The sequence below is a fragment of the Heterodontus francisci genome, chromosome 14, assembly GCF_036365525.1.
Source record: "Heterodontus francisci isolate sHetFra1 chromosome 14, sHetFra1.hap1, whole genome shotgun sequence".
Lineage (NCBI taxonomy): Eukaryota > Metazoa > Chordata > Chondrichthyes > Heterodontiformes > Heterodontidae > Heterodontus > Heterodontus francisci.
Genome location: NC_090384.1, coordinates 81376967 through 81404419, shown reverse-complemented (window position 1 = coordinate 81404419; position 27453 = coordinate 81376967). Strand labels below are relative to the sequence as shown.

The window sequence follows — 27453 nt, the reverse complement described above, 5'->3', positions numbered from 1 at the left end:
ACAATTGGTGTCCGTGCAGTCAATGAGCTAGGCCCTAAGCTTGGAAATTTAAACTCTCTGCCTCTCCTCCTCTCCCTCCTCCTTTAAGACAATCCCGAACACCTGCGTCTTTGGCCAAGTTTTTGGTCACCTGTCCTTTTTGTCTCTGACAATTTGTCTGATTATACACCACTGAAGTGCCTTGGAATTACTATGTTAAAAGTAATATATAAGTGCAAGTTGTTGTTGTGGAATGACTGCCCTCTGGATTGCACCTTCCAGAAGTCTTTTCTCCCTGTGTATATTGAAAGGTGTAGCCAACTTATCCTCAAGTTCAGCGTTCCTCTGCTCGAACATGACAATCATTTAACACTCCATGCATGTGATACTTTGCTATTGCAGAATTTTCTACATGTATGCACATACATCCCATTCCTATACAACCAGCTATGTACTGCTCATAAGTGCTAGCTTTAAAACTAATCATCATTCCTGCCTGCAGTCCCCCTAGATACATTCAAGTACACTGAATTCAGGAAATTGAGGACCCGGGAAAGTTGGAAAATAATCCTAGCATGCATCTATCCATCAATCCTGTCTAACCTTTAGAATAAGTACACCATCCACTCTTTAACTTTTATATCTAGTACAGATTTAATATGCAAAATTTCTGGATCTCAGGTTAATTTAGAAATAATTTTATAAATGACTTGAAAAGATTCACAAGTTGAGTTTCTCATTTTATTTTCAAAATAATAAAATGCTTTGTATTGCAATGAATTACTTGAAGTGCAGTCACCATTGAAGGAAGGATGTTGACTAGGACACCAAGAAAATTCCCTGCTGTTCTTTGCTTTTATTTTGTGGGATGTGGGCCTCACTGGCAAGGCCAGCATTTATTACCCATCCCTAAGTGGCTTTGAGAAGGTGCTAGTGAGCCGCCACCTTTAACTGCTGCAGTCATTCTGATTGTTGGTACATCCTCTGTGCTTAGTGCCATGGGATCTTTCACATCCATCAGAACTGGCCAAATGGCAGATGGGCCTTGACTATAACACCTGAGCTGAAGGATGGCATTTCCTACAATAAAGCACTCCTTCAGTATTGAACTGTTGAGTACAAGTCTTTTTAGATTATGTGTTCAGATTCTGGAGAGAGCCTTGATCCCACAGCCTTCTGAATCAGACAGGAATGCTACTTTGTGAGCCAAGCTGGCACAATATCCATAGTGAGGTTCTAAAAATTGCTTTAAGAATCAATCTCCAGGAGAAAATCTTTTGTTTTGGATTGTAGGTTACTTAGAGTTATAAATATAGGAAAAGCTTTTATCTGATATAAGCACAAGAATTATGCCAATTATTGATTTTTTTATCAAACATATTCAAATAAATGTACTTTTTAATAAAGTAAAACAATGGAAGGAGCTAGCATGAAGAAAAAAAGAGAGAACAACAGTTGGAGATGATATAAAGACAGGAAGCAGTGATCAGAAATTATTTTAAAAATAACAGTATCAAGGTAGCAAAGTTCATAGTAAGGTGCTTTCTTGACCTTCTGAAGAATCTAACAGTTCTGGGGAGCAAGAAGGGAGTAAATCTGCATGTTAAAACTTAAAATAAAAAATGAAGAAATGTAGTTCAATATGCAATTATTTAATGAAGTAGAATAGCAAACAGAAATGGAGATTTTTCTATGACTTTTATTATTAGATATGTGGATATTTTTGAATCTAAACTTATTGTTCTCCTGGTTTAATGACACAAGAATGTGGGAGGGAAAAGAGTTTTGCAGTCTGTTTTATCCAAGCTACATCTAGTGGCGAGGTGTCTGAAAAGGGCCGACAAGGTTGTCACTGCCACAAATGAAGTTTGCTGTTAGGAATCTTTCAAAAACCTATTATTTAAAAAGGCTTATAACACAGATGGAAAAGATTTGCTCTTTGGTGTCTAGATAAGGAGTACCTCAGCATGTGTGCAATCCCAAAGGTACTCTCCTACATGTGGTATTCAAAGCTCTCTTAAGTCAAAATACATGCAGAAACTTTATCATTATTTCAATCCTCCTTATGTGATTGTTGTGGGGGGAGGGGTGCGCCTGTTGGTGGGAAAAATACACTCTTTAGTCTCCAGATTTATGATGGGTACTAAGGTCATAGGGCCGCAAGATTTTCTTTCATTCCAAAGTAGTATCTATATTTGGTACCTTTCATTTGAACTAGTGGTTTCATGTGCCATTAAGTTCCTGATTTGCTCAATATTAGGAGGGTGAATGATCTGCACAATCCCAGTTTCATCTGGAAAAAGGACAAAATAATACTGAGACTATCTCTAAAATCGCTGCCCATGTCTTTTGATCGACCTCTCCTTCCCCCTCCTCATTAATCTGCAATAAAGTACAGACCTCACGAATGTCAAAGAAGTTTTGTCAATTTGAGACTAGGGCTTGCTGTTATTAAATTAAAAATTGCCCTTAAAATGTTGGTAAAATTAGATATTTGCTATAATGTATGTGCACATTAGAAAATTCACTGTACATTGGCATCTTTCTTTTGTATTCCATCAGTTCATAAAATATTAAAAAATTATCGACCAGTGTTTGTTTTGTCTTTTTAAATACAGTGCTCATTCAATAGTATCTAGGTGTGGAAAACAAGTTGTACCACTGAAATAGTACTATGTTTTTCAAATCTGGATCATTTTGCTTCATAGTACTGTTGCTTGTGTGTATTTCCTTTGGTGATATTTTGACCACTTTTACCATGGTTTTACTCGGCGTTTTCTCAGTCAGCTCCTTTCATGTGGGACTTTGGTAAACCTTTCCCACATTTGTATGTATTTAGCAAAGAAATGGCCACCCGCAGTTTCAAGTGCATAACTTCATAGATGGTGCTTAGATAATTGTACATCGTTCTCTGGAGTCTCCTGTCTTCTCTACCCCCAATAGAATAGTTCTGGTTTGTGTACATCTCTCAACTTTGAAGTCTTGACTCTGTAGATTTTGCTGTTTCACACATTCGGAAACTTGTACTGAAATGCATTCCGTACGCGGACCACAGACAAGTAGGACTGAGATCCAGATGATTCTGTGGACATGCAGGCATTTGGACAGTAATTCAAAAAGTTCAGAAAATACCCATTTATAACTCAAAATTTTGAAGAAAAACATGCACACACACGACCCTTGCTAGGGTATGTTTTACCAGGCATCCTTCTTTGTAGATGGATGTTGTTCTATGCTTTAGGTTCAGTTCAAAAGTAAAATAAAATGTACTTTGAGAGTCCTTGCCATTTTGTCTATTTAGTGAAGGGTAATTTCTTTCAGTGTTGTTGGTTACCCAACCCGTTGTTTCTTCAAATAATTCCTATTCAGATATCAATCATGCAATATGAGGAGGATGGCATAGTGCTAAGGTTACTGCACTATTAATTCAGAGGCCCCAACTAATGTTCTGGGACACGAGTTCAAATTCCACTACAAATCTGCCGTCCTTACCTGGTCTGGCTTACATTTGACTCCAGACCTACAGTAATGTGGTTGACTCTTAACTGCCCTCTGTAATGGCCTAGCACGCCACTCAGTTATAACAAACAGCTACAGAAAAGTGAAAAAGGAATAAAAGTGGATGTACCACCCAGCATTGACATAGGCACCAGAAACTACAACGGCACACTCTGCAAAGTCCTCCTATCTTAACATCTAGGGACATGCCAAAATTGGGAGCGCTGTCCCACAGACAACTCAACCAACAGCCTGACATGTTCTTACTCACCGAATCATACCGTACAGCCAATGTCCTAGACTCCTCCATCAACAGAGGTGCCGGCACAGTGGTACACAGGTGGGAGGGAGTTGCCCTGGGAGTCCTCAACATTGACTCCGGACCCCATGTAGTCTCATGGCATCAGATCAAACATGGATGAGGAAACCTCCTGCTGATTACCCACCTACTGCCCTCCCTCAGCTGATGAATCAGTGCTCCTCCATCTTGAACATCATCTGGAAGAAGCATTGAGGGTAGGAATGGCACAAAATATACTCTGGGTGGGAGACTTCAATGTCCATTGCCAAGAATGGCTTGGTAGCACCACTACTGACGAGCTGGCTGAGTCCTGAAGGACTTAGCTGCTGGACTGGGCCTGTGGCAGGTGGTGAGGGAACCAACAAGAGGGAAAAACATGCTTGACCTCACCCTCACCAATTGACCTGTCTCGGATGCATTTGTGCATGACAGTTTGGTAGTGACCGCCACACAGTCCTTGTGGAGATGAAGTCTCGACTCACACTGAGGATGCCCTCCATTGTGTTGTGTAGCACTACCACCATGCTCAATGGGATAGATTCGGAACAAATCTAGCAGCTCAAAACTGGACATCCAACATTGCGGCAGCGATACTGAAGACTTGTGCTCCAGAACTATCTGTGCCCCTAGCCAAGCTGCTGTAGTACAGCTACAATACTGGCATCTATCCAACAATGTGGAAAATTGCCTGGGTATGTCCTGTCCATAAAAAGCAGGTCAAATTCAATCCGGCCAATTACCACCCCATCAGTCTACTCTCGATCATTGGCAAAGTGATGGAAGGTGTCATCGACAGTACTATCAAGCAGTGCTTACGCAGCAATAATCTGCTCACCGATGCTCAGTTTGGGTTCTGCCAGAGCCACTTGGCTCCTGACCTCATTACTGTCTTGGTTCACAAATGGACAAAAGAGCTGAATTCGTGAGGTGAGAGTGGCTGCCCATGACATCAAGGCAGCATTTGACCGAGAAGCCCTAGCAAAACTGGAATCAATGGGAATTGGTGGAGTCATACCTAGCACAGAGGAATATGGTTTTGGTTGTTGGAGGCCAAACATCTAAGCCCCAGGACATCATTGCAGGAGTTCCTCAGGGTAGTGTCCTATGCCCAATCATCTTCAGCAATGACCTTCCCTCCATCAGGTCAGAAGTGGGGATGTTCGCTGATCATTGTACAGTGCTCAATACCATTTGTGACTCCTAAGATACTGAAGCAGTCCATGTCCACATGCAGCAATCCAGGTTTGGGCTGCTTAGTGGCAAGTGACATTCGCGCCACGCAAATGCCAGGCAATGACCATTTCCAACAAGAGAGAATCTAACCATAATCCCCCATGATAGTCAACAGCATTACTATCCTTGAATCCTCCACCATCAACATCCTGGGGGTTGCCATTGACCAGAAACTTAACTGGACCAGTCACATGAATAATATGGCTACAAAAGCAGGAAAGAGACTGGGAATTGTGTGGCGAGTAATTCACCTTCTGTCTCCCCAAAGCCTGTCCACCTCTACAAGGCACAAATTAGGATTGTGATGGAATACTGTCCCCTTGCGTGGATGAGTGCGGCTCCAACTACACTCAGGAAGCTCAACACCATCCAGGATAGAGCAGCCGGCTTGATTGGCACCCCATCCACCACCTTGAACATTCACTGCCTGCACAACCAGCGAACAGTGGCAATAGTGTGTACCATCTACAAGATGTATTGCAGCAACTCACCATATCTCCTTCGATAGCACCTTCCAAAGCTGCGACCTAGAAGGACAAGGGCAGCAGATGCATGGGAAGACCACCATCTGCAAGTTCCCCTCCAAGCCACACACTATCCTGGCTTAGAATTATATCGTCGTTCCTTCACTGTCGCTGGATCAGAAACCTGGAACTCCCTAACAGTACTGTGGATGTATCTACACCAGATGGACTGCGGCGGTTCACTACCACCTTCTCAAGGGCAATTAAGGATGGGCAACAAATGCTGGCCTTTCTAGCAACACCCACATCCCGTGAAAGAATAAAAAAAAGTTAGCTAACCCAATGGTACTGTAGTGTTAGAGCTTCATAATGTCGTAGTAACATGTTGACTCTGCATCCTGTTTGTTTAATGCTATCTGTTTTATAAAATTACTGCATGGAGCATACTATGGAGCCTGCATTTGTATTGTAGGGAAGACTACAGGATGCAGAACCAAAAAATAGTTTGTCTGCACAAGCTACCACCGGTTTCCATCTGTTGTCAGCAGTGGCATTGCCTCCAGAGGCGGCCGTGGCAAACTTCTATTGATGTGCACAGTTGTAACTGTTGGCTTCTTTACTTCAACCAGCTGGTGGCATTGATGGTATCACTTCAAGAATTTAGCCCTTAGGTGCATCACAGGTCAGACAATGGTACTGTTTTATTGAGCCACCTAACCAATCAATTAATAGTTTCATTATATTCATAAATGTAAGTCAGCACAGAGCCTTCCATTGAATTTCAGTTGAAATAGTAGCTTAATTGTCTTGTGTATAAAAATTACTTGAATTATATAGCAATGGTGTTACTTGTGGCCGCAGAAATTGTATTTTCAAGTGATAGTGTCGAAGCAATATGTATGTCTGAACCTTCATAATTTGTACCTGACTACAAAACGTACCAAGAACATTAGTTCTCATTACAGTAGCCCCTGACATACAGAGTCTCATACGTACTCTTATGCATATTGTTTATTGCTTTGTTAAAAATGACATTGTGATTACGTATACTTGTATGGCTCCCAAAAGCAATATTTTTTTAGAGAGCAGATATTTATACTTACCATTGGTAATTATCTAAATGTTCAACTACTTATTCCTAGCTTTTTAAAACTTTGTTTCGCTCCTTTGTTGTATTTACTGTCTAATCGATCTTCTAAATTAGATATAGAAAACGCATATGATGGTAGATACCTTTTGATTACATTTTTCCACTGGAATATTTTAAACGTTGACTGCAGTAACCAGATTAAATATTTAGAATTCCCTCTCTAAACCTCTCCCCCTCCTTTCCTTTCTTTCCTCCTTTAAGATGTTCCTTAACAACAACCTCTTTGACCAGCTTTTGGTCATTTGCCCTCATATTTCCTAATGTGGCTCAATGTCAAATTTTGTTCAGTAATGGTCCTTTGAAATGCCTTGGGATATTTCACTATGTTAAAGGTGCTATATAAGAGCAGGGGAGACATCCCTGGTTCTTCATTCTTCATTATCACATTGCTGTTTGTGGAAGCTTGCTGTGCGTAAATTGGCTGCCACGTTTCCTATGTTACAACAGTGGCTACGCTTCAAAAGTACTTCATTGGCTGTAAAGCATGTTGGGGCATCCTGAGGTGGTGAAAGACGCTATATACATGTACGCTTTTTTTTATAAATACAAGTTGTTGTTTGGACATGAAATATTATCAGCTCTGACCTAAGTATGTGGATTTCCATCTGGTAGCTTTCCTTCTTCACTTGTTAGGAATAACTGGTGCTTTATGGTAAATTGTTATGCCATAATTTTAAAGAATTCTACCACTTTTGTACTATCTAAGTTTGATATTGCAATAATAAAGCTACTATTGTATTTGAGTGGCTTTATTATCTTATTTCAGAGTTTTCTCGCGTCTTGATGTTTAATATGAGCTATTTAAAATTTTCTGTAATGATCCATGAAATCATCTGATTCTTTATATGAGTTATTCACTTGTAATTTCTCTGGGTTGCTATATATTTTATTTCTTCCCTAACTTTTAGTTTTGATTTTCTCCACCTTCACCCAATAGACCTCAATCTTTGGCCAAAAATGCGGGACAATCACATCTATTTTCATTTATACAGCAGTATTTAATGTAGGAAAAATATGTGACAGAACTTTTGAGGGAGGGAACTGACACTGAGCTGCGATGGGAGAAATTAGGATATGTGACCAAAGCCTTTGTCAAAAAGATAGGTTTTGAGAAGGTTTTTAAAGGTAGGGAAATTAGAGAGCTGGAGAAGCTTGGGAGTTCTGCAGAGTACAGCCATGGTCCTGCAAAAGGTGAGCCTAAGAAAAGTGGAGGATACAGAGTCCAACTTCGACCTGAAATGTAAACTCTGTTTCTTTCCCCACAAATGCTGCCAGACCTCCTGAGTATTTCCAGCACTTTGTTCTTATTTCAGGTTTCCAACATCCGCAGTATTTTGCTTCCACTTTAGAAGTCTCCCACTTTCTTCAAGTTTATTTTTTATGTTGAATTTTCTTGGTTTTTCCTGTTTCTCTAATTTACGTATTATGTATTTATGGACTTTATGCAAAACTTATAGCATCTAAAGCCCCCTGAAGAGACTGTCTAGCTGATGTGTCGTTTCTGTTTGACAGGAAGCTACGTTTTGCATTGTGTTGCGTGGAGCACGTCTTGGGCAAGCTATACTAAGTGATGTCCTTCAAGCAGGCTGCATTCCTGTGATTGTTGGAGATTCTTACATCCTCCCGTTTTCAGAAGTACTGGACTGGAAAAGGTATGCTTATTTTCTCCAGCTTGTACCAGCAGTAAGAATGAATACAATTTTTTTTTTGTTGTCTGAACCCTGTTACTTAATGAATTTGTCACAACTTCTGCCATGACCGTCAACTTACAAAGTAACAATTAATTGAACATTATAAACTTTTATATTTTCAAATATTTGAATACTGGGGAACATTTTAAATGGCAGAGAAATTGTAGTGGGTGAAATGTTACTCGAATTTTCAGAAAAAATTAGTTCCAATTTTAAATGCACTTAGTTTCTGTAATCTGTTTATTACCAGTGATGTTATACATTAAGGGCTGGATTTTAAGAAGCCCTCGACGTCAGGATCCATGGTGGGAGGGGGGACAGGGGGTGGCCTGAAGATGGCTCTGGATAAGGCCTGCCACAGTCCTTGATGCCGGCAGGGCCCATGGCCTTGTGATGGATTCCCGCCGCTCAGTGACGGGACCGCAATTTAAATCTTTAAATAAAAGTAAAATAAGTGAATTAATTAATCTCAGGTCGCCTCCTGATGTGCCGCCGCGATCTTCAGCCTGGCAGCTGGCCCTGCCAGGTCTTCGAATTTCCGTCTGGGGAAACAAGGCATAACACTTATGGGGGGGTTGGGAGGATGGAGATAAGTTTATCAGTAGTGGACAGGGGGGGTGAAAGAACGGGGTCAAATTAGCATCATGGCTGTAGGGGATGGTGGAAAGGGTTGTAGTTGAAAGTCTGTGCAGTTTGTGTGGGGGAGAGGTCAGATGGTAAAGGTAAGTGTTTTGGGGGAGATGGGCAAATAATTTAATTGTTATTGGGTGGTTGGGAGAGGGGCAAAAGTGATGTATTTTTATTCCATTTCCCTTTAAATATTTAAATTTCCCAGTAAGGCTGACAGCCCTTTAAAAATAGCATTAGTGCCTGCGCATGGGCAGCTGACACCATTGCCAGGGACGGACAGCCCGTCCCCCACTATTTAAATGCATCGCCAGGCCTGGAATAGCGGCGGCTCTTTGGCGTGCTGTCCGTATGGGCGGGCCACCATTTTTGTCACGGCGGCAGGCTTATAAAATTCAGCCCTAAGTGTGTGATACTTGATTTTAATTTCCTCTTTCTCTGCACTCCTGTGCGCGCCCTTCCCCCCCACCACTACAAAACACAATGATATTTGGATGTTAATTTTTCCTTCTTGCATTTCAGTGTTCTATGCTCTTCAAGTTTTCAAATCTCTATGTGAGAGTACATTAATTTTAAGAGATGAAACATGCATGAGATTTGATCATTGAATTAAATTGGGCAACTGTTTCAAGGAGGTCTGATGGGCCAAATGATCTCCTACTGTAAGATTCTATGATTGAACCTTTAAAAGTTTATCTGTTGTTTCTCAGACCTTTACTGATTTAGGTTGATTTTATTCACTATTGAGAGTGATGCTGGAAGTCAACGAGCACAATTTTCCACCGTGTTAAATTCTTTCAGACAGCTTTACTCAGACTCTGAATATTGATGTATACTTTATGCTAAAATGAGCACTGGTGTGACAAAATGAATGAAAGTGGTAATGCTTGTTTACTGTTGTCCACAAAGTAGTATTAATAATCCAGAGAATCTCATATAGACTGGTATTGAATCATGCAAACCAGAAATATTCCCAGTTCAGTCCCTAGTCTGTATTTGAATTAGCTGATCTCAGCCAGGGTGTTGGTGGGAACAGCAGAAGTTGTTCTCGGAATTAGGGGGTGCAGGAGGGGCGCGGAGATCAGCCGAGGATTCCAATCCACGTCGCTATACTTTAGCCAGATATCTGGTGAGGACAGGATTACGTTCAGCTGTGATGGTCTGTGTATTTTATAATCTTCTAATTGTCGGTTTAGTTTCGCACAGGAGGAGGTTCCTCCCCCCGGTCAGCCATGTGTATGGCATGCATGGAATCTCTATGCCATGCTTAAGAGTCTGCACACAAAATAACAGAGAAAGCCATATAAACTGTTTTTATTAGCCTGATGCAGAGTGTACACTCCCTCCTCATAAGATTTAACTGCATTTACCACAGATAATTTAGATGCAGTTTGGCAAGAGCTAAGGCTGAGGGACCCGCTAGTGTGTATGGTAGCATTTAACTAGAGAACACCATGCACTGTACGCACAGAACTGCTAAACTTCCTGTTGCTTATCTGGCTAGGACCACCCTACCCACTAGAACTTTGTTTATCAGACAAAGCGAGCTAAGTGAGAAGATTCCCAGTGATATTAATGCATATCCAAGTCCATGCTCATATTCAGGATTTCATGCTAACCTTATTATATTGCACAGATATAAACAGTTGATGCTAAAACTTTGTTGATTTGTTTCTTGGTAAGGTACTGTAGTACTGCTGGTTTCCATGCAATCATACACCAGCATAAGTCTGTGGCTTCAGAAGCATAAGAGAGAAGATTGGGGAAATCATTCCATATTCAGTTGTATAAACCTAACCATTATTACCTCTGTGTTCATTTTCCAGAGCCTCTGTGGTCATACCTGAAGACAAGCTTTCTGAAATGTACAGTGTTTTAAAGACTATTCCTCAGCAACAAATTGAAGACATGCAGAAACGGGTATGGCAAAGTGAACATTTTCTCTTAAGATGGCATGTCAGTTGCAATTAGGTTTGGTTGTACTTGCATACAAATCTTTTTAAGCTGCAGTATCTCTATTCCAATATCTGGCTGTTAACTTTTGTTTTTATTTTTGTGTTTACATACCAGCACATGTGCGCGCGCAGAAATTGAAGTCAAACTTTGTATAATTGGAAAATGTGCAAGTACAAATAGGTGAAAAGAATGTATGGATGTTATTGGGGTTATTAAGTTAAAATTTTTTTAATTACAAAAAGAAAATCTGGATGGTGAATAAATAGGTTATTTTCTCCTAAATTTGAGGGTAAAAATGGAAATTTCCCAATATTTTCTTATCATGGTGAATGGACATGTAGATTAAGGCTGTTTAATTCTGTTGGGATTTCTCCAAGTCTTACAAAAAGTGTTGTACAACCTTTGATTGCTTCACAGAAGGATTACTGCTGGCTCCTGAATTATTATTTAGATTCTAAAGAGTTAACTTACATTTATATAATGCTTTATCAGATCCTCAGGATATCCCAAGGTCCTTTACAAGGTTAATCTTTGAAGTGCAGTCACTGTTATTTTTAGGCAAATGAGGCAAATGAATCAATGACCAGATAATGTAAATTTTTTTGGTGTTGAGGGAAAAATGTTGGCCAGGACCATGGGGAACTGTTTCTTAAAATAGTGCCATTGCGTTCTACCTGAGCTAGCAGTTAGGGCATAAGTTTAACACGTCTTCTGTATGATGGTACCTCTGACAATGCAGCACTCATTCAGTACCATATAGAAGTGCCAGACCAAATAAGGGGCTCAAGTCCATGGTCTGTCAAACTTCTGATTCAGAGATGGAGTGCTACAACTGAGCCAAGGTGACATTTATCTAGTATCAAAACCAGATTCTTAAAATTTGCATTGACAGCATATTCTATTGAGCTTTAAAATGCCCCTGAAAACAGGTCATTATCACACAGCTGTTTGTAGGAACTTGCTGTGTACAAATTGGCTGCCGCATTGCCTGCATTACAACAGTGACTGCACTCAAAAGTACTTCATTAGCTGCACAGTGCATTGAGATGTCAGGTGGTCGTGAAAGGTGCTATATAAATGCCAGTCTTTTTTTAAAGCAAAGTGTTAAGTGATATTTCTTTTTTAAGAGCATATTGTCATGCAGGCCCCACCTGCCAAAAATGAGACACATTAATTTCACCACATGAACTTTGATTTTTAAACTGTTAATGGAGTAAAGAAAGAACTTGTTTTTTTAAAACAAACACCAGGCCCTTGACTGGAAAGACATTTGCATTGTAACAGATAGTACTTGGAAAGGAAAAAGGTGCCACTCCCTGCTCCAATTTAATCCACAATGGACTTTTGATTACCAGACATTGAAGGTGGAGAAGCTAGCAGGTTAACAGCTAAAATAGCCGAAAACGCAAACAGACGTGGTCAGACCAGCTTAGTCATATGACTAACTGGCTGTTGGAGTTTTTTGAATTTGAACTTGCCACAGAGTTTTAAAACTCAGAAAGCTCTTTGCTCCTGGACTGAGAACATCTCTCTCCTATCTGCTGCCATCTCCTTCTCACGGAACTGAAGACCCATTGAAAACGGGGAACCCCAAGAGAGAAAAGTCTCTTCCAGGGAACAAGGTCAAAGAAGAATACTGGGCCCCAACAAAAAGCAAGACGACCTACAATCAAGGACTCTACAGCGAGCTTGAAGCACAGTAACAAACCCATCTTCAGAGATTGCCTCAAACCTCTCTTTTTCTTCTCTTTTCTGTCTCTTTTTGCATGTGCATATCGCGTACGCATGCTAGCGTGGATGCGGTGTGTATCCGTAGGCGTTAACCAAATTAGAGTTTAAGTTTTAATAAATTTCACTTTTCTTCTTTAAACCTAAGAAAGCCTGTCTGTGCTCATTTCTTTGCTTTAAAATTGGAAAGCGGTGAACAAGGATTCACCAAGGGGGAGCTCAAAACACAGTTTGTTTAAAAACATAAACCCTGTTACAACAAGACCAAATGAAGGCTAAAAGGGACCCCTAGACACCTTGTTCACCTGGTCGTAACAATATGGTGTAGAGCAGTTCTCTATTTAAGATTATTCCCACTCTTTCCTGCAGATCACTAAAGTAAATAAGCCTAAATGGGCATGGGCCCCTCATAGTGCTTCATTTGCCAGCTGTGTATCGCTGGTTGATTATGTATCTCTGATGGTACCATAGGGAGCTGGAGTATATTGTTGAGCATCCTTGTAACTGTCCACATCTCAGCTCTGTGCGCAGCAGAACTGTCATTTATCATCAAAATTCAAAGCTTGCATCAGTGGGAGTGCACTGGCCTGTCAGGCAATATCAATATCCGAGTTCAGTCTTCAAAACTATCTTTAGAAGTATTTTGAGAATTTAAAATGCTCATGCATACCTTTGTATTTTTAAGCACAACTCTGTTAGCCATCAGCATGCCTGCTGCAGAAAACTGATCGGCTGGTTCTAGAACTGTTTTAAGTCTGCCAGTGTTCATAGAAAGTTGTCTGGTTCATATCCCAGCTGAGCTTTATTTCTCTTGTGAAAGTATCTTTCAATGTCAAATCAGGTACAGAAAGCGAGAAAGTAGATTGGATCAAGAGAGAGGAAAAAAAACAAATGAAAAAGTTAAAAAGTTTTAATTATAAATGTGACATTTTAAAAATAAACAATTAATATCTGCAAGAATGAGACTCCATTAATTTTCAGTGCTGGATAGGTTAATTGACTTGAAATTATTTATTATTGCCATTAAAAGGATGATTACACTTGTAATGACAAAACTTAACTTTCTGTGGTGAGTTTAATTCTTTCTACCACACAAATACAGCAACTTCATGCCATTCAATGCATGTTAACGGTGAAGCAGACAGCAAGATGCTGTTTTCATAAAGTTAATGGCAGAGGGGCACAGCTCGATCAGCAACTTTTGAATATTTGCATTCAGCCGCACATCTGCTCCTTGCCTGATGTTGCTGTACCATTTACACATAAATAACATGGAGAACTATTAGCCTCATTGTTATTTTGACCATTGATGCCTGCAGTTGTGTGCTGGTGTTGTATGCAGTTTAAGAGGAAAGGGGAAAAATATATCCTATTGTAACTAGCAGTGTTATCACCTAGTACTTTTAATATTCCTTTGAGTAGGTGTTTGAAATAGATGATTACACACATTAATAAAGGGAGGTTGTACTATTTCCTATAATTGAACAATTCTGTTGAACTTACACTTCATTACAACTGGACATAAAGGAATGTAATGGTTTGTTTTTGAGATTTATTTTTAAATGGTATTTCCACCTTTAACATCTTATGCCAAATACTGCCTCTGACCAAGAAAGGAGGTGTATAATCTGTGCTAAGACCTGCAGGAGGTGCATGTGGAGAGCCTGGATAGCCCTTAGAGTCATAGTCATAGAGTTATACAGCACAGAAACAGACCCTTCGGCTCACTGTGTCTGGGCCGGCCATCAAGCACCTAACTATTCTAATCCCATTTTCCCGCACACGGCCCGTAGCCTTGTATGCTATGGCATTTCAAGTGCTCATCTAAATACTTAAATTTTGTGAGGGTTCCTGCCTCTACCACCACTTCAGGCAGTGTATTCCAGATTCCAAGCACCCTCTGGGTGAAAAAGTTTTTCCTCAAATCCCCTTGAAACCTCCTGCCACTTACCTTAAATCTATGCCCCCTGGTTATTGACCCCTCCACTAAAAGAAAAAGTCTCTTCCTATCTAACTTATCAATGCCCCTCATAATTTTGTATACCTCAACCATGTCCCCCCTCATCCTTCTCTGCTCTAAGGAAAACAACCCTAGCCTTTTCAGTCTCTCTTCATAGCTGAAATGCTCCAGCCCAGGCAACATCCTGGTGAATCTCCTCTGCACCCTCTCCAGTGCAATCACATCTTTCCTATAGTGTGGTGCCCAGAACTGTACACAGTTCTCCTTCTCCTTGACCTTTCCGTCCCTTACTGTAAGGGGGTTCGCACTTCTCTTTTTCTTCTTCCTCCGAATTCTCCCTGTTGTGGTTTTATGCTGTATTGTATCAGGATCTTGGCAATGACGTCTTTGGCAAGAAATACAGTTACAAACATCATGTTGAGATCTGGAAAATGTACCATCCCCCTAATTAGCAGTTAAATTATCATCTTCTGTGATAATGAGAATTCATGTGTGTGTATTCTTTAATATCTGCAACAAAGATGAGATGTGTTTTTTTGCTCTTTGGGAGGCTACAAAAGTCTTTTTAAGAAGGTGGATTATATCCTTATATCCTTTGTTTAAAAAGTCTTGGTGAGACAGACCAACTGGAGTGAGATCAAATAGCTAGAACCTTCTCTAACAATTAACTTGCAGCCAGAAGTTTTGTAACGGATTTCAGAACAAAATGCAATGAACTGAAGTACTACAATCTTTAGCTGATTTGTTAACTCTGCTCAATTTGTACACAAGTCTAGTTTTTGATTGTAGGAACAAGAGATTAGTAGGTTGTTAATTTATAGAATTCATAAGTATGCTTTCCAATGCTGCAATATAGTAATTACAGTTTATTGGATATACTTTACTACGGAATAATTTGTACCACATTGGCTCAGTGTGGCCTACATGGGTAACAAATGCATAGGGTGTTTGATAGCTGCACATTTTGTACCTTGCCTCCTTTTGAGGTTGTCCATCTGTTTTTAATCTTTGTAACAATATTATTGGTGTGCTGGAGAAACTGAGCCATGTGTATGTATGAATAATATATTTCAGTGTCATGTCCCTTTCTGTTCTGGAAGATCTAGCATTGGATGAATTATACATTTGGGACAAGCTTGCTAGCCCCAGAAAGCCTTTGAAAGCTGCAAAAAGTCTGAACTTACCAATTGAATAGGACAGATGTCTGCTATTGAGTTTAGACTATGAAACAGAACTGAGCTATATACATAGAATTATATAGAATTTACAGCACAGGAGCAGGCCATTCAATCCAACTGGTCTGCTGGTGTTTGTGCTTTACATGAGCCTTCTCCCACTCTACAACATCTAACCATGTCAGCATATCTTTCTATTCCTTTCACCCTCAAGTACTTATCTAGCTTCCTCTTAACTATGCTGAAATTTGCAAATGACACCAAATGAGGGGTTGTAGACAATGCTGAGGGAGATCCCAACAAAACAGACACCAAAAAACCTGCAGAATGGGCGTGCATCTGGCAAGCTAACATACCAATATACAATTCCCTGTAACAATTTCAGATTTTGAGATAATTATTTTCTCTCAACAGTTTCATATTGGTTTACATGAGTAGATCCCTTACATTGCTACTGTACTTTTTGTAATCTTCCCTTGCATTTATGTAGCACTTTTAATGAAGGAAAATGTTCCAAGTTACTTCACAGGTAAGTAATAAGACAAAAATTGTTACTGAGCCAAAGAAAGAGATATTAGAACAAGTAACTTAAAGCCTGGTCAAAGAGGTAAATTTTAACAGTGACTCCTGATATTGCAGCCTAGGGCCGACGTCATCAGTGCATTCCCAGCTGTGCACATGTGCAGAACGGTTTCTTCCTGCCAGTGTGGTGCTGCGCATGCACACCCTACGTCAGCATACGGTTTGCCAGGACTAATTCGCGCATACGCTCTAAAACGTCATCGCGTGCTGGAACGAGACCACGCGCTCCTGGCCTTGCTGCTGCCTTCCCGCAGTCACTCGCTCCTGGCCTTGCCGCTTCTACCCGCCCCGCTTGGCCACTCCGCACCCCCCCCCCAAACAACACCGGCCGTTTGGTCCAGGCCTCACCGCTTCTCCCCCTTGGCTGATTGCTCCCCACCGCGCCGCCCGAAGAAGTGCAGGAAATGAGCCACCAAAGCGCAAGGTGGGGAGCAAACGGCTGAGGGGAGGCGGAGAGGGAGCGGCGAGCAGATGGGCGCAGGGGGAGTGGCAAAGAAAAGCGCGGTGGCAGAAGGGAGCAGAGTACTGTTAGGGGTGGGATGAGGCGGTGATTGCAATCGTTGAGGAGTTTGGGTTTAATTTGTTTTTTGTGATAAATTGAGCAGCGCCATCTTTATTACTGGCAGCTGCCTTGATGTCGCAGACAGTGACGTTTCAGTGGATGAAGCTGCATTTGCACATGTGCCAGTATTGCACCACCAAGTGGTTGCATTGTCAGTAAATGCAGCCATTTCTTTAAGAGGGTCTTAAAGGAGGAGAGGTATCCACTGAGAGACTGAGAAGTTTAGGGAGGGACTTCAGGGCTTGGACAGCTGACGTTATAGCTGCACTTGTGGGATGAATGGAGTGGGGGATGAACAGGTCCAGAATTAGAAGAATGCAGAGATTTCAGAGGGTTGTAAGGAAGATGTTCGAGATAAGGAGGTCTGAGGCCATGGCGAATTGGAACATGAAGGATGCGCATTTTTAAATTGCGACGTTGGTGGACTGGGAGCTGATGTATATCAGTGAGCTCAGGAGTGATGCATGTGTGGGACTTGGTGCGGGATAGAATGCATTAAGTTTTGATTGGCTCATGCTTATGATGGAGAGGCTGGCCAGGAGAGCATTGGAATAGGTGAGTCTGGAGGTAACAGAAGCATTGATGAGAGTTTCAGTAGTAGATAAGATGAGGTAGGGGATATGATTGGGCGATGTTATGGAGGTGAAAGTGGGCTGTATTGTGATGGAGAGAATATGGCATCAGAAGCTCAGGGTGAAATAGGACGCCAAAGTTGCAAACAGTTTGATTCCCCGAGACAGTGGCCAGGCAACAGTGTTTGTGGCGGGCGCCACAGAGTTGTGAGGCTGTGAAATTCACTTCCAGGCATCATGGTTGAGTTAAAATGATGCCAACAGTCAATATTAGATTGGGTTGGTGGATGAAGAAAAAGGGACTAAAGGGATATAGGAATACGGCAGGTAAATGTGATTGAAACTATTTGTTCAAATGAAGGGTAAGCACCAACACGGACTAGTTGGCTGAATGGCCTGTTGCTATGTTGTAACTTCTATGCACAGTACATGGGGTTCACCATGGCAATTTGTCACATGACAACGGGCAACTGTGGAGCACAAGTGATCAAAATAAAAACTTCAATTTTTTAAAAGTACCTTTTTATTCACAGTCTAAGACACCAAATCTTATTTAGAGATACAGCACTGAAACAGGCCCATCAGCCCACCGAGTCTGTGCGGACCATCAACCACCCATTTTATACTAATCCTACATTAATCCCATATTCCCTACCAGATCCCCACAATTCTCCTACAACCTACCTACACTAGGGGCAATTTACAATGGCCAATTTACCTATCAATCTGCAAGTCTTTGGCTGTGGGAGGAAACCGGAGCACCCGGCGGAAACCCACGCGGTCACAGGGAGAACTTGCAAACTCCACACAGGCAGTACCGAGAATCGAACTTGGGTCGCTAGAGCTATGAGGCTGCGGTGCTAGCCACTGTGCCGCCCTTCATTCACAATCATGTGGGTGGTTTTTTTTGAGTTGTTGACAGGGTGGGTATCCTTTAGCAAATCCAATTTTCTTCATGCATTTAAGCATTTGGAAAAAAATAGGAAAGGTTATAAAATGCAGTACTTTGTAAATGACCATTTGTCATAGAGTCTCTTACATGCATACATACTGTTAAGACCGAGGCGGGAAGAGTGCACTGTTTTTTCTGGTTCCACTTCTCCATGGGTCATAACATATATTTAAATTTTTTCCCACTTACCGATACGGTCAATGATAGACTCTATTTTTATCCCAGAATAAAACACCAACCAGGTTTCTTCCATAAACAACAAAATTATCAGTTTATTATAATAAAACAGGCCTTAACCAGTAATGAAGTAAAGCATAAACACAGATTGAAATATTAAAGTTTCCTTTTTACCTTAGCCCCTCACACACACACACACACACACACAAATACACTGGTTAACTGGAAAAATAAAGGGATTTGTGTTTTAGAGCTCTATTACAAAATAAACAGACAAAGATACACTTGGGTTAAATACTTGCAAATCTTTGAAGAAGAAAGAGAAGATATTCTAATTCTAATATGGAGAGATGTCCTTTGTTTTGGTTTAGTGTCCCAAATTCATATAGACGGCTGTCACTAGGGTCTTCCTAGAACAGTTCTTTTCAGGCGACAATGAAGATCAGTTTGGGTAGGCTTCCAGGAAATGCAACAACAGAAGTTTCAGACACAGGCCTTACAGGAGGAATGCAGCCACAATTTCAGTCTGCTTCTTACACTTGCTTTTCAGCTCCTCAAGAGATGGAAAACTGGCAGGCTTGGGGATGGCTTGTTCATCTTGGCAAGTTCAAACCCTTGTCCATATCCCAACTCACTGTCCAAAGCGAAACCATAAACACTGTCACAAGCCTCCTGATCTCTATAAATGTTGACCTGTCACTTCTCTGTAAACCTCATTCCCCAAGTCAAAAACAACCCCTGCTGGGTAATTATCTGCAGACAGGTGCCTTCCAGTAATTGTTTGTTTTTAAGCTCAGTCCAAAAACCTTCTGGTGACCTCCCTTTTAAAAAAAAAACATTCGATGTTCCAGCATCTATGGAATCTTTTCAGTTTTGAAACATAAATCTTTAAATTTGCCAAAAAAATGGAAGCACTCATAACAATATGAACATACGAATTAGAAACCGGAGTAGGCCATTCAGCCCCTCAGGCCTGTTCTGCCATTTGATAAGATCATGGCTGATCTGAATGTGGCCTCAACTCCACTTTCCTGTCTGCCCCCATAACACTTGACTCACTTATCTATCAAGAACCTATCTAACTCAGCCTCTACTGCTCTCTAAGAAAGTGAATTCCACAGACCCAAGACCCTCCAAGAGAAAAGAAATTCTCCTCATTTCCGTCTCAAATGGGAGACCCCTTATTTTTAAACTGTGTCCCCTAGTTCTATTCTCGCCCATAAGTAGAAACATCCTTCCAGCATCCACCCTGTCAAGTCTCCTCAGGATCTTATATGTTTCAATAAGATCACCTCTCATTCTTCTACACTCCAATGGATGTAGGCTCAACCTGTTCAACCTTTTCTCATAATTAACGCATCCACTCGCCAATCACTTACGTTGCTAACTAAAACCCGACTAATACTGATAAACCTTACTCCTTACAAATAAAACAGAAAATTCAACGGCTGCTTACCTTCCTTCTACTGGTGTTTCTTTATTAATTATAAGAAAGCTAATTAAGCTGCTTAAACGTTATTTAATTTTTTTAAATTTTAATCTTAATTTTCCTGTCAGGTGATTGAAGGAACAAGAGCCGAGGACATCCGCAATGAAGGATTTAAAAATTTAAACGACTACCAGGCCTGAGTTTAAACCTGACAAACCAGTCCAATTTGGCTTGTGCTGTGATATGACAGAACCGATCTTCCAAAAGTTCATTGCTAAATGTTGACGGGTCACTGTAGGCAATGATATTGATCGTCTTTTAATTGCAGATCTGTGCAGTGTCAGAGCTTATATTAATCCCTTAGCTTTTAACAATAAATTTCTGGTGAATCTGTTTTGTAGCAATCAAAATCACAGTGCTGGCAAACAGAAAAAAGCAAAATAGGAATAACTGGATCTAGACAAGCATATGAGGGAAAAGGGAAAAGAGGGTTATGATAGATTTAGATAAGAAAAGATGAGAGGAGGGTCAAGTGAAGCATAAAAGTTAGTATTGACTAGTTGGGTCGAATGGCCTGTGTCTGTACCGTCTATCCGATGTATATATGTAACTGCATTTTGTTGAAATTAGCTACCTTTAATGGATATATAAATTACAAAAGCGTAGAAAGAAATAGCATAAAGCCAGGATGGTCAAAGACTATGATGAGAGCAAAATTTAAAAGGTCATTCCTCTGGTGAAGGTGAAAGAAGTGAGTGAGAAAAAAGATTTCTGGGTAGAAAAGGAACCTGATGCCAAACATAAAACAAGTGCAACAAAAGCTGTTTTAAGGGGAATGGTATCATGCGTCAAAAGTCACCTGAAAACCAGTCAACCTGGCCCTTGTGAACTCTTAGAATAGCCGTTGGGACCTAGTGCTTGTATTAGCCCCACCCTTACCAAAATTTGAATCCGATGAGTGGAGCAGGAGCTAGGCTTGCTCTGTTTGAAATTCTTCAACGACCAATATAGCCGAAGCAGCAGCCCTCAACAAAAGTTTAAAAGAAAAATCAAAATTATTTCCTCTGGAGTCAGGAGGAACTGGAGTAGTCCCCTGAGTCCATGGTACTAGTGATCAGCCTATCCCCCATTGTTGCTCCACCTCTCATTCCTAGGCTTTGCCTACTTCTGCTGGCAAGACAAGTGACCTGACGTTCATATTTTTAAAATTGGCAAGTTGTCTGTGGAGACATGACTGGTGCTGGCAGTTCACCCAAATAATTTTAGCGAGGTCTGAGGCTCAATTGCTGGCCAGCCAGCCTCAGGCCTCCCAGTTGGTGCATGCGCTCCATGTGTGGCATCCACGTCAGAAGGAGAGAAAGAAAGACTCTGTGAAAAGAATGAACCATCTGTGGCTAACTAAGGAAATTTAGGATGGTATCAAATTGAAATAAAAAGTGTACAATTCTGCAAAGCTTAGTGGTAGGCCAGAAGATTGGGAAAATTTTAGATACTAGCAAAGGATGACTTGAAAAAAAAAGAGAAATTAGAATGAGAGTAAACTACTAAGAAATATAAAAGTAGATAGTAAGAGCTTTTAAACTAGATAAAAAGGCAGAGAGAAGCTACAGTAAACATTGGACCCTTGGAGGATGAGACTGGGGAATTAAGGGGAAACAAGGAAATGGCAGAGACTTTGAACGAAAATTTCTGTCTTCATGGTAGAAGACACGAAAAGTATCCCAATATTTGAAAATCAAGGGGCAAAAGGGAAGGAGGAACTTAAAACTATCACTAGAGAAAAGGTACTAGGATTGAGTTGGTTAGGATTATATTTGCTGGAGTTCAGAAGACTGAGGGGGGATCTCATAGAAACCTATGAAATTCTAACAGGACTTGACAGGGTAGATGCAGGAAGGATGTTCCCGATGGTGGGGGAGTCCAGAACCAGGGGTCGTAGTCTAAGGATAGGGGGTAAACCATTCAGGACTGAGATGAGGAGAAATTTCTTCACCCAGGGAGTGGTGAGTCTATGGAATTCGCTACCACAGAAAGCAGTTGAGGCCAAAACATTGTATGTTTTCAAGAAGGAGTTAGATATAGCTCTTGGGTCTAAAGGGATCAAAGGGTATGGGGCAAAAGCAGGAACAGGTTATTGAGTTGGATGATCAGCCATGATCATAATGAATGGCGGAGCAGGCTCAAAGGGCCAAATGGCCTACTCTTGCTCCTATTTTCTGTTTCTATGAATACTAATGGGACTAAAGGTTGACAAGTCCCCTGGACCTGCTGGCCTGCATCCTAGGGTCTTAAAAGAAGTGGCTGCAGTGATAGTGCATGCATTGGTTGTAATCTTCCAACGTTCCCTTGATTCTGGAAAGGTCCCAGCGGATTAGAATTCCACAACTGTAACACCCCTAGTCAAGAAAGGAGGGAGACAGAAAGCAGGAAAGTATAGACCAGTTACCCTAAAATCTGTCATTGGGAAAATGCTGGAATCCATTATTACGAAAGGGAAACCGTGTTTGACAAATTTAAAGAGTTCTATGAGAATGTAATGGGGAGATGGTGGCGTAATGGTAATGTCACTGAACTTGTAATCTGGAGGCCCAGACTAATGCCCTGGGGGCACAGGTTCAAATCCCACCATGGCAGCTGGTGGAATTTGAATTCAGTTAATTAAAGTACAATTAATTCATTTAAAAAATCTGGAACTCAGTAATAGTGCCATGAAACTATCATCAATGGTTGTAAAAACCTATCTGGTTCACTAATGTCCTTTAGAGAAGGAAATCTGCTGTATTTACCTGGTCTAGCCTACAAAAGGCCGATTTCAATATGCTAAAACAGGATCTGGCCAAAGTGGACTGGGAGCAGCTACCTGTAGGAAAGTCTACATCAGACCAGTGGGAGTCATTCAAAAAGGAAATAGTGAGAGTTCAGGGCCAACATGTTCCCGTAAAGGTGAATGGTAGGACCAACAAGTCCAGGGAACCCTGGATGTCAAGGGATATAGAGGATTGGATAGGGAAAAAAAAAGGAGGCTTATGGCAGATTTAAAGCGCTGAGAACAGCGGAAGCCCTAGCGGAGTATAGAAAGTCTAGGGAGGTACTTAAAAGTAATTAGGAGAGCAAAGAGGGGACATGAAAAAACCACTGGCAGGCAAGATAAAGGAAAATCCCAAGGCATTTTATAAGTATACTAAGGGCAAGAGGATAACCAGGGAAAGAGTAGGGTCCATTAGGGACCAAAGTGGCCAATGTGTGTGTGGAGCCAGAGGACATAGGTGAGGTTTTAAATGATTACTTTTCATCTGTGTTCACTATGGAGAAGAACGATGTAGGTGCAGAGATCAGGGAGGGGGATTGTGATATATTTGAACAAATTAGCATTGAAAGGGAAAGGTATTAGCTGTTTTAGTGGGCTTAAAAGTGGATAAATCCCCATGCCCAGATGAGATGTATCCCAGATTTTTATGTGAGGCAAGGGAGGAGATAGCAGGGGCTGTGACCATAGGAGAGATGCCAGAGGACTGAAGGACAGCAAATGTGGTACCATTATTCAAGAAAATTCAGGGATAAACCAGATAATTACAGCCAGTGAGTCTAACATCAGTGGTAGGGAAACTATTGGAAAAAATTCTGAGGGTCAGGATTAGTCTCCATTTGGAGAGGCAGGGATTAATCAAGGATAGTCAGCATGGCTTTGTCAGGGGGAGATCATGTCTAACAAACTTGATTGAATTTTTCGAGGAGGTGATTAGATGTGTAGATGAGGGTGAGGCAGTTGATGTCGTCTACATGGACTTCGGTAACGCTTTTGATACGTCCTGTTTGGGAGGTTGGTTAAGGTAGTAAGAGCCCATGGGATCCAGGGCAATTAGGCAAATTGGATCCAAAATTGGCTTAGTGGCAGGAGGCAGAGGGTGATGGTCTAGGAAGTGGAAGCCTGTGACCAGTGGTGTACTGCAGGGATTGGTGCTGGTACCCCTGCTGTTTGTAGTGTACATTAATGATTTAGATGTGAATGTAGGAGGTATGATCAGTTAGTTTGCAGATGACACAAAAATTGGTGGTGTCGTAAATGGTGAGGAGGAAAGCCTTAGATTACAGGACCATATAGACGGGCTGGTAAAATGGGAGGAGCTGTGGCAAATGGAATTTTATCCTAAGTGTGAGGTGATGCATTTTGGGAGGACTAACAAGGCAAGGGAATATACAATGGATGGTAGGACCCTAGGAAGTACAGAGGGACCTTGGTGTACTTGTCCATAGATCACTGACGGCAGCAGCACAGGTAGATAAGGTGGTTAGGAAGGCATATGGGATACTTGCCTTTATTAGCCGAGGCATAGAATATAAGAGCAGGGAGGTTATGATGGAGCTGTATAAAACGCTAGTTAGGCCAAAGCTAGAGTACTGTGTACAGTTCTGGGCACCACACTAAAGGAAGGATGTGATTGCACTGGAGAGGGTGCAGAGGAGTTTCACCAGGATGTTGCCTGGGCTGGAGCATTTCAACTATGAAGAGAGGCTGAAAAGGCTAGGGTTGTTTTCCTTAGAGCAGAGAAGGCTGAGGGGAGATATAATTGAGGTATACCAAATTATGAGGGGCATTGTTAGGATAGATAGGAAGAAACTTTTTCCCGTAGCGGAGGGGTCAGTAACCAGGAGGCATAGATTTACAGTAAGGGGCCGGAGGTTTCAAGGGGATTTGAGGGAAAAAAATTTCACCCAGAGGGTGCTTGGAAACTGGAACACATGGCCCGAAGGAGTGGTAGAGGCAGGAACCCTCAAAATTTAAGAAGTATTTAGATGAGCACTTGAAACGCCTTAGCATACAAGGCTACGGCCAAGTGCTGAAAAATGGGATTAGAACAGATAGGTGCTTGTTGGCCAGCAAAACCCGATGGGCCGAAGGGCCTGTTTCGGTGCTGTATAACTCTATGATTCTCTATGACTCTATGTGACCCCAGACCCACAGTAATGTGGTTGACTCTTAACTGTCCTCTGAATTAGCCTAACAAACACTCAGTTGTCAAGGGCAATTAGGAATGGGCGACGAATGCTGGCCATACCAGCGACGCCTACATCCCATGAAAGAAAAAAAAGGGAACCAGTAGATGTAGTGCGTTCGGATTTCTGAAAGACCTTTGATAAGGTGCCAGGTAAAAGGTTACTGCACAAGATAAGAGCTCATGGTGTTGGGGTTAATATATTAGCATGGATAGTGGATTGGCTAACAAACAAGAAACTGAGAGTTGGGATATATAGGCCATTTTCAGGTTGGAAAGCTGTAACTAGTGGGGTGCCACAAGGATCAGTGCTGGGACCTCAACTATTTGCCATCTATATTCGTGAATTGGATGAAAGGAAAGAATGTATTGTTGCCAGATTTGCTGACTATACAAAGATAGGTCGGAAAGCAAGTTGTGAGGAGGACATGGAGTATCGCTAAAGGGATATGGATAGGTTAAGTGAGTGGGCAAAAATTTGGCAGATGGAGTATAATATGGGAAAATGTGAGATAGTCCACTTTGTTTGGCAGAATAGAAAAGCAAAATATTATTTAAATGGAGAGAGACGACAGATGCTGCAGTACAGGGGGATCTGGGTGTCCTCATACATGAATCTCAAAGTTAGCATACAGGTACAGTATGTAATTAGGAAGACAAAATGGAATGTTGGCTTTTATTGCAAGGGGGATGGAGTATAAAAGTAGGGGTGTCTTGTTTCAACTGTACAGGGTGCTGGTGATTCCACACCTAGAGTACTGCATAGAGTTTTGGTCTCCTTATTTAAGAAGGGATATACTTGCATTGGAGGCAGTTCAGAGAAGGTTCACTAAGTTGATTGCTGGGATGAAGTCTTTTGTCTTTTGAGGAAAGGTTTGAGCAGGTTGGGCCTATACTCATTGGAGTTTAGAAGACAGGTGACCTTATTGAAACATATATGATTCTGAGGGGGCTTGACGGGTGGATGCTGAGAGGATCTTGCCCCTTGTGGGGAAATCTAGCACTGGGGGCACAATTTCAGAATAAGGGGTCTCTGTTATTGGAAATGAAGAATTTCTTCTCCCAGAGGGTTGTTAATCTTTGGAGTTCTCTACCCCAGAGAGCAGTGGAGGCAGGGTCATTGATTATATTCAGGGCTGAGTTAGACAGATTTTTGATCGACAAAGGCGTCCTGGGTTATAGGGGCAAGCAGGAAAGTGGAGTTGAGACCACAATCAGATCAGCCATGATCTTGTTGAATGGCAGAGCAGGCTCAAGGGAACAAATGGCCTACTCCAGCTCCTATTTCTTATGTTCTTATACCTGTAAATGGACCTAAAGGAATTTCCATCCCCAGGCTGTTCTATATACAGATATATATTTTAAACACTTCACAAAATTACACGTTGGCAATATGAAGTCTACTTGCAGTTACTCGTCTTCTCTAAACTTTGGTCCTTTATTTGTAAATTCTGATACACTAAAATTACACTGTGGTATATTAACATATGAAAGCTTAACATGTTCATCTGAAATTCCCCTCTGTTATTTTAGCAAGGTGTTAACTTATTTATCTTAAAATGATTGATCTTGCTTTTAAAATGGCAGACTTGAATTTGATGATTTACATGCTTGTATCCATCAGCATAATTTTACAACAAATCTCTGCAGTGCTTTGGCTAGCAATAATCCTAAACATTTGGTTGACTCTCGCTCCTTCCTCTGCCCTCCACTGCAGACACTAAATGTGATCAGTCAGTGAGATGCAATGGCAAAAATTTGTAATTTTTCTACCTTTTTTATGAATTGGATTTAAAGCCATTACAACTGCCTCCATTTTGACAATATTTCATTTTATATATGAATGATAATATCAGTTTCTAAATTAGTTTGTACATTCTTCAGATCAGAGTTCTAAATCTGATCTGAAGTAGGAATGAACTCTGACCTCTTGTGCTTATGGTCACTTCTAGCCTCCAATCAATCTTTCTTTCCCGATCTTTCTTATCTCCCTAATTTGATTGATAACAGTACGGGCAGTGAACTTCTCTCTTCGTCCTGATCCTCCCCTCTCTTCGTTCTGATACTCAAAATATTCCATCCGACGCACTTTACCTCCTCCTTACATCCTCCTTACATCCTCAGCTGTGTGAAATCAAGACTCCTTACACGATCTCTTACTCTTAACTCATTCTTTCCCAGCAGACCAAAACTAGAACTCCCTTATGTCCCTCAGTCTTTCCTGTGTTGCTATCATCTAATCACCGCATTTTGACTTGCCTTATTTTTTTTCCTCCTGCAATTTTCATCCTAAGTGTTTGTCCTGTACTACTTGACGCTGTCATACAGTTGAATGCAACTGCCTCACAGAATTGACCTGGAGGTTACTGGGATCATAAAAATAAAAAAAATGGTATAGGGTTATTAAGATCTGGGCCTCCAGG

The 27453-nt window shown here is 41.2% G+C and overlaps 1 protein-coding gene across 3 annotated transcripts in view; it reads left to right on the top strand.

Moving 5' to 3' along the window:
- ext2 (exostosin glycosyltransferase 2) overlaps window positions 1–27453 on the top strand; it is a 231496-nt gene that overhangs the window by 81910 nt on the left and 122133 nt on the right. For all 3 annotated transcript variants that reach the window (XM_068046470.1, XM_068046471.1, XM_068046472.1), the window contains exons 6-7: window positions 8138–8277; window positions 10770–10863. In XM_068046470.1, coding sequence (XP_067902571.1) covers window positions 8138–8277; window positions 10770–10863 — 234 coding nt within the window. The remainder of the gene's footprint in view (window positions 1–8137; window positions 8278–10769; window positions 10864–27453) is intronic.